At 32.9% G+C, this 11,181-nt stretch overlaps 1 protein-coding gene across 1 annotated transcript in view; it reads right to left on the reverse strand.

The window, feature by feature from the left end:
* LOC150107767 (ATP-dependent RNA helicase DDX19A-like) overlaps nt 1-230 on the reverse strand; it is a 273,572-nt gene extending 273,342 nt beyond the window's left edge. Inside the window, exon 1 of the mRNA XM_090392182.1 lies at nt 138-230. Within this exon, the coding sequence (XP_090248308.1) occupies nt 138-230 (93 nt within the window). The remainder of the gene's footprint in view (nt 1-137) is intronic.
* Between the last annotated feature and the right edge of the window lie 10,951 nt (nt 231-11,181).

Genomic DNA, 11,181 nt, shown 5'->3' on the forward strand with positions numbered 1-11,181 from the left:
ACCTTTATGAATACCTCCAATATGTCCAGTCCATAATCAGGACATTTGCCTGGTTAGTGGATAAATATAACAAATAAAATAAATTAAAAATAACAAGTTTAAAAATTCTGCTCTTAATGTGGGTTGAAACAACAAACCTTAAGAATACGATCCCGTATTTCACTATTTACCGAAAACTTTTGATTTTTGAGGGCCGATAAAATAAATTCAAAACCAGTATCCCTCGACATCATTTACAACAAATAACAAGCCAACCGTTATTAATCTTATATTTCGAATTACGCTCCACTACATGGACGATAGACTTTTAAACTACCAAGACGCCCTCTTCGTAGTTATGACTATTTATAATTGAAATGTAATCTGATGGTGCTTAGAAATGATAAAGAGTGTCTTCTGTACCAGGCTCCAAATTAAAAATGCATCAATTTTCAAAAATATTATTATGAAAAGAATAAATTGCAAAATATAACTTATGAAGTTGACGAGCTATTTTTCTTCCGGCATCAAAAAACTTAACAGCCGTCCAGCTAATACTGGAAAATATAATAGACAGGATATGTCTGCAATTTTTGTAGATTACAAAAAGAAAAAAAAAGAAAGCCTGTGTAGCTCAGTAGATGTGGCATTTGCACGCTAAAGCGCTTGACCGCACGACGAAAGGCGTTCGAATATAGTCGCCGACTAGAGGAACTTTTTCTTAGCCTTTTCTCGACCGGTTCCAGAGTTAGTCGATCTTTGGCACGGGCTGGCGGGTTCTTTTCTCCCGGAAACTCGAGTTTTTCGTCCCGTAAACTCAAGAAAATCGGCAGTCGAACCCCACATCATTTTCAGACATTAAAAAAATATTGTGTTAGGGTTAGGGACCACTAGATGGCCGCACTTACTAGCCGCCTTCTACACTGCATGCCGATTAATTAGTGATAGCCTAGGGCCAGCTATCTCTGATTGGCTACCAGTAAAGATTGAACTGCCCACTCAGTCTCCAAAAGTTAGATAGGGTTAGAAAACGGCCTCGCCTACTCTCTATATGGGAATAAAATGGCGTCAGCTGTTTTTTTTTTTTTTTTAGAAAGAAAAGTGATAGTAAGTTATTAATTGTTGTATGGTGAAAAAGAAACGATGAAGAGCTCAACAGACAGCTTGCAGGTGTAGCATGGAATGAGGAGTTATCATTATTATTATTATTATTATTATTATTATTATTATTATTATTATTATTATTATTATTAGTTGTGACACCTCCAAGAAATCCGAAGACTCATCGCAGGAGGACACCTACTGTACAACTCTCCATCTCCACCACCAGAGCGAACCTCTACCACCAATCTACAACATCAGCGCCATCTACTGCCCACCACCACAGCTGGTATTTTTGTCGGTAAATTGCGTGTTTTTAACGGCCGATTTGTCTGTATGTGGGATGAAAAACCCGAGTTTCCGGGAGAAAAAACACTGCTACCCCCGTGTGAGATCGGCTAACCCACCTTCGATTGAAAAAATCCATATAAAGATTCCTCCCGTCATGACGAGAATCGAACTTAGGCCTTTTCCAATTGAAGGCACAACATGCCATCGTTCTTTCAATTGCGCTATGGAGGCGCTAATCTGGAAAAGAGATCAATGCAGCTTGGAGGATTTTCAAAAACTGTCTAGTAGATACAATATCTAAATGTATTCCAGGGCTCAGAAGGTTAAATAAGGTAGGTGTGAGATGGCTGAATAAAGAGATTAAACAAGCGATACAGAGAAAAAGGGCATTGTGGAGGTAGCATAAGAGAAGTCGAAATAACCAATTCCATGATATCTACAAAGACCAGGCAAGGAACGTGACTTGGTTGGTGAGAGTAGCTAAAGAGAGCTATGAACAGCAGTTAGCTAATGAAGCCAAAAAGAATCATAGGGAGTTCTTTCGATATATAGCCAGCAAAAGAAAGAATGATTATGGAAGAATCACATTGATTGGAGAAAATGGTATAAAAACAGACGTTAAGGAAAGTGTCGTGGAGATACTTAATGAGCAGTTCATAAAGGTCTTTTAATCTTGTGAATGTGACTTCATGAAGAGATTGAGAGCAGTTGATGATGGGAAACAGAGACTGACTGTAAGTGAACAAGAGGTGTATGGGGAGTTGAGTAAACTAGATGTTAATAAGGCTGTGGGACTTGGTAATATATCACCACGTATACTGAAGGAATGTGCGAGGGAGTTGACACCTGCCTTGACATTTTTTTTAATACGAGTCTTGCACTCGGTCAAGTTCCTAAGGAGTGGAAGGAGGACAAGATTGTGCAACTTCATAAAGGAGGTGATCGAACTCAAGCATCAAACTATAGGCCTATCTGTGTGTCAGGTGTTGTGGTTAAGTTGTTGAAGAAGCTTATGAGAACTAGGATCCGGAGTTGGGTTGACTACAATGGTATTATCTTTGATGGACAGCATGGATTTGCTAAAGGAAGATCATGTTTTAGTAATCTACTTACTTGTTATAATAAAGTAACTGCCTCCTTGGACAGAGGAGAAGGATACACAGTAATATACTTGGATTTCGCAAAGGCTTTTGATAGAGTACCTCATGATATGTTAACAGTCAAACTAGAGCAGATGGGGTTGGATATTAGATTAGTGCATTGGATTGGAGACTGGCTATCTGATAGGTATCAACAAGTTGTGTATGGGGAGCAATATCAAGGAAAGGGAAAGTCACTAGTGCAATGCTTCAGGGGTCTGTTTTAGGGCCATTACTGTTTAACTTGTACAATAATGACATTGGTGAAGATTTGGATATAGATATTCAGTTGTTTGCAGATGATGCAAAGTTGGGACGAACTATAAAGAATAGCGAAGATGCTGTTGCCTTCAGGGCCGCATTTACCATTAGGCGCAAGATGGGGCCTCATTTTAAAACCTCACTCCTCACAAAGAACAATAAAAAAACAGCGTAGTTATAGTTACAAAATAAAATACTTATTTTTAAATATTAAATTAATAATATAAAAACTAGGAGCTGCTGAAAATTTTGTGAGGCTTCCCGCTTCCATTTGACATACATTGTTCTTTCCTTAGAATATAAAACTAACAGGAACTCCTGTATTCCATAAAATTCATGTATGTAAACCTGAATAATATTCTGCCCACCTGCTGAAAGAACGTGGATAAGAAGTGTAGTTTGACCGTCATGTCCATTAGAAAGTGCGATAATCCTTCACGCTGAAAAGAACACTTAACTACATTACCTGGCGTAGTAGTAGCTATGTTCTGTGGCCTACAGCTAGAAACGCTTGCCGTTTGCTCGGTAATCGGAATCTTAAGTTATCAGACTAAATACCTGAGTTATATTCATTTTGCTGCTTGTTTTTATAGTATAATTATAGTTTTTAATGCCAGCGTAAAATAAGAAATCCTTTCATACTTTCTTCATTTCATATTGTATCACTCTGGAAGATCAATGTCACTATGAATTTTGTTGCTAATTATTTTAATCGCCAATACATTTAAAAATTCTCCAAGAACTCGATTGAAGATAATTATTTTTGTCAAACAATTATTTTATAAATTCATGAAAATCCGAATCTAAAAATGAATACAACCTCCATCTGTTCCAAATTAAGTTTTCTATTTTATTCATAATCTTAGTTCGAAGGTTAGTTATCATACGTAAATCTTGAGTCATATCATGCAATGCATAATTTTTATAACGTAATCTGTAGGTTTTTGCATATCAACTTTCTTGGTTTCCCCCCTAATCACTCACTACAAATCAAAATAAACGGCAGTTATGAAGTCAACTGTTATGTACATATTTTCGGCTAATTAGATATTATGCAGCAGTTTTGAAGTAGCGATATTTTCCTTACAGTTTATCTTTTGAAACATGTGTGTAGGTGCATGCATCAAAATGAAATTTTATTTCCAAAATTTTCATAACAAAATTAATTCGCCTTTAATGGCTAACTCCCCCCTCCCAAAATTATCACCACACACACACACACACACACACAAACACTGCTAGATAACATGTGCGCACTTTCTTTTTGTTTGAATTATTTTTCCTAAATATACTGTTGCAGTTTTAAGCAAAAGACAAAGGCGTAGAATCTCTGATAAAATACCACTGGATATAAATTAAAGACTCACAATCGGAAACCCAGAGTAATGCAGTTTAACACCATTTGTTATTCATAAAAAAATTTTAAAAAATCGTTCCTAAAATTAAAATTTGCGACCCATATAATCTTATTTTGCAAGGAAAGGAAGCAAAATGTCATATTTATTTCAATAAATGTTATTTAAAAAATATAAATGTTTGTCATAATATTTCCAATGCAAACATTTTGATCATTTATTTTCGCACATGTGAAATTCGTTTTTATTTGGGAAGAGACACAATAAGTAAATTGTGCAGCAAAAAAAGGGTCAATCCAATAAATACAGTGCACATAATTACAATAATCCGTTAACTGCGGAGAGGGGAGGGAAGGGTAATTACATTTTAACAGATAGAATGCTGATGAAGTTTCATCAGCATTCTTCCTTTTTATAAGGTCAAAGGGATTTTGAGTATATTTGCGAACAGATATATTCAACATAACTTAGCCAGTTTTGTTGTAAAAAGTGCTGCATTTTAAGAAATATTAGCGGCATAATAATAAAATAGCAAAATTCATAATGCTTCAGAATAACTTGATAATTTTGATAATACCAAAACAAGATGAGACACATCTTTAGAAATCTATTATTATTATTATTATTAGAGTCCTTTTAATTATGAACTCTATAAAGATATACTTAATAAATTTGTATTTTTGTGGTTTTAAATAAATAAACTAGTTTCATTTTGTCACAGATGGTTTCCGCTGGACTACCTGGATTTTTAGACTATTATTCTTATCAATATCGTAAAAACTCGATTGTAGCTTAAATATTCCAAAGCACATTACATCGATTTTTTTACTTAGGTCAAGTCCCATAAGAATGTTGTAAAAAAATAGCCTTGTTTGTCTCTGTATATTTTGCATTAGATATTTTTGTAAATAGCCCTTTGGAAATTAACTGTTTATACTTCTTTAATGTTTATCGAAAATATTATGTCAAATATTTATATTTTTAAATAATATTTATTGAAATAAATATGTCCTTTTGCTTTCGTTTCTAGCCAAATTGCATTATATGGATCACCACATTTCAGTTTTAGAAACGATTTTTTGTTATTCATAAAGACAAAATAAAAAAAAAAAAAGTTCAAATGCTAAATTGCATTACTCGGTTTCCGATTGTTAGTATTTTTGGTATCAAAAATTTATATCCAATGATATTTTAGCAGTGATTCTTCGCCTTCGTCTTTTATTTATTTGTATTATGCATATTACGATAATATCCAGTGCATATCCTCGTAGATATGTTAAAAATATAATATAAAAACTATGATGTACGGAATGATTCAAATCTTTTGCTCATTTTGAAGACTTTCTAATGCTCCCCCCCATCCCCTCCTGGAACTCATTTGCATAACTACTGTAAATTTCTACAGGTTTGTAAGCTTTTCTAGACAGTATTCAAAATCTACGGCAATCAGATTGTACCGTGAAGCTTCTAATTCTGTACTATTTATTTGCAATCTAAAACCAGCTGCTCTATTGTCTGCTGAAATTATGTGAAATTTTAGAAATAATATGCTATATTTTCACCATGCAAAATTGTTTATATGCATACCACACAAAAGAAAGTTCAGTAGTAGTAGTATTTTTGTTTGTTTTTCTTTAAACAAATCTAAATATTACTTCTTCTGCTGCTGGAAGCTATTTCTGAAATAATCTACGTCTTATAAATACTTGGTAATATTTTCTTAGCTGGAGGAAAAGCTGAAGGATTATTACTCTCAGCTATTGAGAAAGAAAGGGGAGAACGCTAAAGTCGCACTAAATTGCCTCAAGCTGTAGTGCAGAATACATCAAGAATGTCTTGTTTTCTTTTCGATTGTTGATTACAGATATCCTAACAGAAATACTGACATTTCGTTTACATGCTTATACATTATTTATGCCAAAATAATTTCTTAATTTATAATAATCAGTTTCACTTTTATTATCGAAAAATTTGAAATTATTTCATACAGTTATCTTGAAAAAGAGGATTTGAATTATTTTCAAAGAAAAGGTGCATATGCGTTTCATAATCTTCTTTTTCTTTTTTTTTTTTGGGGGGGGGTATAGACATAATTAATCTGCGGACATTTCAGAGAATTTATTTCATAAATCGTTCGCAAGACAACTGTTACAAATGTAAATCATTTGGGGACATACCCATTCATTTTAGTGTAAAATAGTAGCAAAGGTTCAGTTACTTGAGATATGTAATCTAAAAGAAACTGTTATGTCTGCTGATATTAGAATCTTGGTGAATAATTTTTCTGACATGATTTCTCTATTCGTTATAATGTGCGTTTCTTGTTATAGGCAAGTGAGAGGCAGCTACGAAAGTGAGATAATCCGATTAACCGTTCTCTTCAGCGTGAGGGTTTATCACACCTTCTAATGCAGCGCTTCCCAAACTGTGGGCCGCGGCCCCCTTGGAGGCCTTCGGTTTTGTTGAGGGGGGGGCCGTGAAATAATGAAAATAAATGTAACATGTTTTAAGACTCAGTAGATTTTTTTTTATTTTAAAAGAAACGTATTTAACTTTTATTATTTATTATTTCTTTTTTGTTATTTTTTATATTTTAATGGAAAAATTCACACATTGGTGTTGGTTCCCAAATTTTGCTTCCTGTGTATTTCGGCGCTTAATGAATATTAGTAAATATTGCTTATTCGTATGTTTCATTTCAAAGCAGTGGTTAATTGTATTTACTTCGAATGCTCTCAGGGAAGCTCCAAATCTTCCTGTCCCTTTCATCACGCGTTCGTAATCAGGGACTATTGATATTGACTTTATATACATATCAAAACTCGTTTTATATTATCACTGTCATCCGAGCTAGTTTTCTGTTACCAATAAAAGTTTCGCATATACTTCACACATGAAAAAAAGCTTAAGCAGGTTCATGTAGGGAGATAGTAACTCGCTTGCAGTGGTAAACAACATGCCCCCCCCCCCCTAGCAGCAGAGGCAATAAAACAAGTACTTTTATTATGCCAGTGAATAACTTATGAGGAGTCTGTGTAATATATTTCTCAACAAATAGTGGAATTAGAGACAACTGGGATAAAAACACACTAATTAATGAATCACAAAACCATATGTTGCATGGGCAAACACAGAGTCTAACTAAAAACTATTGTTATTAATTAGATGTGTGTGAGTTCGATTTCCCAAGGCAGCAATAAAATTCAACCGAAAGTGTTAAAATTCTTAAAAGTGTTAAAACTAAGTACTATATATATATAATGAATGTTATGGCAGTTTCACATATGGAATTCGGTTAAAGAGAGTTAGCATTTCAACTCAATTGTCAGCTATGCTTTTATCTTTCGGTTGCGCGATCTTTTGTTAATACGCACCAATCATATGCACGTTTTAATAACCTGCCTTTGGTGTCTGTTTCGCGTTAGGCTTAATTACCGTAAAGGGAGAAAAGTCGCAAAAGAGAAAAATGTTCCTGCTCCGGGGATGCCCTTATTTAGGTAATATTCACTAATTTCATGTTATCAGTCTGTGGTGTGCCAGTATCGGTAAGTGGTGATATTATTTGATCTATTCTACTTTAAAAAATTTAACCCTGAGATGGATAAGTGGCTGATAAAAAAAAAAAATCCCGCGAACAATCAGAAGAAGCAGAAACAGACTAAAAAAAAAAAAAAAAAAGGACAGTATTTCATATTTTACCAGAACAGCCCGCATCGTCTTCAGAACCAAACGGTAAGAGGCAAAAAATGTAATATATGCATTTGATTTTTGCAATATTCGCTGTGTATGTTTTGTATTGAATGTAAATATAATAAATATTATAATAATATATCTCTCTATTATGATTTTTTTCGAGGGGGGGGCAGTGAAATATTTTAATTTTTGCAAAGGGGGCCCTGACATCCAGAAGTCTGGGAAGCACTGTTCTAATGGACATGACGGTCAAATTGCACTTCTTATCTCGGTTCTTTCAACAGGTGGGCTGAATCATATCCAGATTTAGCTGGACGTCTATAGACGTCCTGGCCGTTTGGAAGGCATTTTGAAACACGTTCCAGTGATAACAGAGGTTTTTTTTTTGTGTGCTGCAGATATTTGTATTAATTATTTGGGTAAGAGCAGTTTCTATATCACATAAATAGAGCATTTGAATTTCAAGTTTATTATTATTTATAAATTAAATCGATTTTTCAGTTCATTTTTAAGAATATATTAATATAAAGGTAAGAATATATTATTCAATTAATTATTAATCTTATTTTACTGATACTCATTTATTTTAACAAAACCAAGATACTAGTGTTTCTATTTTTGTATTTTTTTAAGCTTTTAATGTAATTATTTATTTTATTTATAAGTTATTTTGGATTTAATAAATATTTATTTCGCTTTTGATAGATTAATTCACATAATGATGCCTAGAAAATTTGAATCCGGAGCTAGTAAAAGAAAACGACTTAGAGAAAATGAAAAACAGCTAAATAGTCAAAAGGGGACAATTTTGTCTTTCTTTCGTTCTGAAAATGAAGAATTTCGTAGAACTGAAGTTGTACTTCACAGTTCTCGGAATGCAAACGAAACATTGGCATCATTATCAAGAGGAGATGAAAGTGAAAATGAAGAACATCAAAATGATGTAGAAAACATAGGAGAGAAAGAAGTAAATGAAACAAATCAAGAGGATTCTAAAGAAGATTTTCAATCGGAGTCTGTACTTACCAGCAAGCCAGCTATCTCTTATCCTACCGATATAGCAGTGTGGCCACTTACTATTAATGAACAGTTTATCGAGCATATTTTACTAAATATGCCCCAGAATGTTTGGTAAAATCGAAAATTTAAAAAAAGAATACACAGAACGCAATAGAATATATGTCAGAAATGTAAATGAATCACATTTTCACTGTAAAAAGGCGAATGGAACAAAGGAGAAACGAGAGTGGCTAATTTTTTCAGAAACCAGCAAAGCAATTTACTGTTTTGTTTGTATATTGTTTTCTAAGTCAAATAATAGCTTAATGAAGGGTTTTAATGACTGGGGAAATATAACACGAACCTTATGTGAACACGAGCATTCTACTGAGCATATACGAGCGATGTGCACATATCGCAAAAGAAAATCAAGTTCTGTAAATAGTCAAATTGATCAAACAAATACAATCTGATGAAAATTATTGGAGAGAGGTTTTAAAAAGAATAATAGCTACCATTAAGTTACTGAGTAAACTAGGGCTAGCATTTAGAGGAAATACAAATGATATTTTTTCTGATTCTTGCGGAAATTATTTATCGTGTTTACATTATTTAAGTGAATTTGATGATTTTTTAAAACATCACATGAAAATGTACGCCAACCGTGGTTCTGGAAGATCAAATTATCTTTCTTACCATTCCTGTGATGAATTCATAGCGTTAATAGCTAAAAAAAACAAGAAAAATATTAATATCAGAAATTAAGGAAGCTGCTTATTTTGCAATAATACTCGATTCAACGCCAGGCATTGCCCATAACGACCAACTAGCTATGATATTTAGGTATGTTGCCGCAAATTCTGACATTAGAGAAACATTTATCGGGTTCGTCAGAATTACACAACACAATTCCTCATATTTAGAAGAGGTAATATTAAAAAAATTAGAAGAATTATCTTTGGATATAAAAATGTGCAGAGGGCAAAGCTATGATAACGCTGCCAATATGAAAAGTATCTATACAGGTTTACAAGCTAGGGCTAAAAAAACGTAGTCCCTCTGCACATTATATACCGTGCTCTAGTCATTCCTTAAATTTAATTGGCGACTATGCCGCGGAATCTTGTCCGGAAGCAGTGCAATATTTTTGTTTTATTCAAAATGTATATAATTACTTTTCATTTTCAACAAGAAGATGGGGTATGCTCCTTAAACATTTAGAAAAAAAATCTTTAATAGTTAAAAGACTAAATGAAACGAGGTGGTCCGCAGGAGCTGACGCTATATTGGCTTTGAAACGTGGATATAAACAAATTAAAGACGCATTACTTGAACTATCAATTTCTCCTCATGAAAAACCTATTTCTAAATTAGAGAGCTCATCATTGGCTGAACATTTTGACAAACCAGAAACAGCAATTTTAACAGTTATGTGGGACAAAATTTTACAACGAATAAATGCTACTAGTAAATCTCTACAAGATTCCGCTATGGATTTGTTTTTAGCTAATAATTTGTTACATTCTTTAGCTGGTTTTATTTTAGATATAAGAAATAGTTTTGCTGCTGTAAATGAAGAAGCGAATTTATTAACAGATGAGACAAAATTTAAAGATGAAAAGGAAAGAGTTAAAAAACGAAAAAAAAAATGAGTGACGAAGTTTCACAATCTAACAATCAGATTATATTACATGGGAAACAAAATTTCGTTGTGAACACTTTTAATGTCATTTGCGATAAGCTAATTTTGGATATTAATGAAAGAACAAAAAGCTATTTCGATATATTAGATATGTTTGTCATTTTTTTGAAGGAAGATATAGATCAAGACAAGTACAAGACTAGTATGATAAAATTTTACAAACTTATGGGACTGATATTGATCCAGAAAAATTTACTGATGAAGTTAAGCAATTTTTAATAATGATAAAGGAAGAAAATTGTTCAATTAAAAATATGTACAAATTTATAAACGATGGGTTAAGGTCTACTTTTCCGAACGTAGAAACAATTTTAAAAATATTTTTGACGATGCCTATTTCAAATGCAAGTGCTGAACGCTCATTTTCAGTGTTGAAACAAATAAAAAATTATTTAAGAAGCAACTTGCACCAAAATAAAAGAAGTGACCTGTCGTTATTATGCCTTGAATCAGATGTAATGGACTTGATCAATTATGATGAAATTATAGATATATTTGTTAAAACAAAAGCCAGAGAAAAAACTTTTAGTTATTAATTTTTTTATTTAAATTTGAACTGATTTATTTTTATACTTTTTTAAAAAATGCAAATATATGTATACCAATTGTATTGTGTTCTTAAAATGAGTTATTATGGAAATGTTGACTTTTATTTTCAATA

The sequence above is a fragment of the Typopeltis vanoorti genome, chromosome 4 (genome assembly GCF_054136105.1).
Source record: "Typopeltis vanoorti isolate ZY-2024b chromosome 4, IOZ_Tvanoo_1.0, whole genome shotgun sequence".
NCBI classification, from domain to species: Eukaryota; Metazoa; Arthropoda; class Arachnida; order Uropygi; family Thelyphonidae; genus Typopeltis; species Typopeltis vanoorti.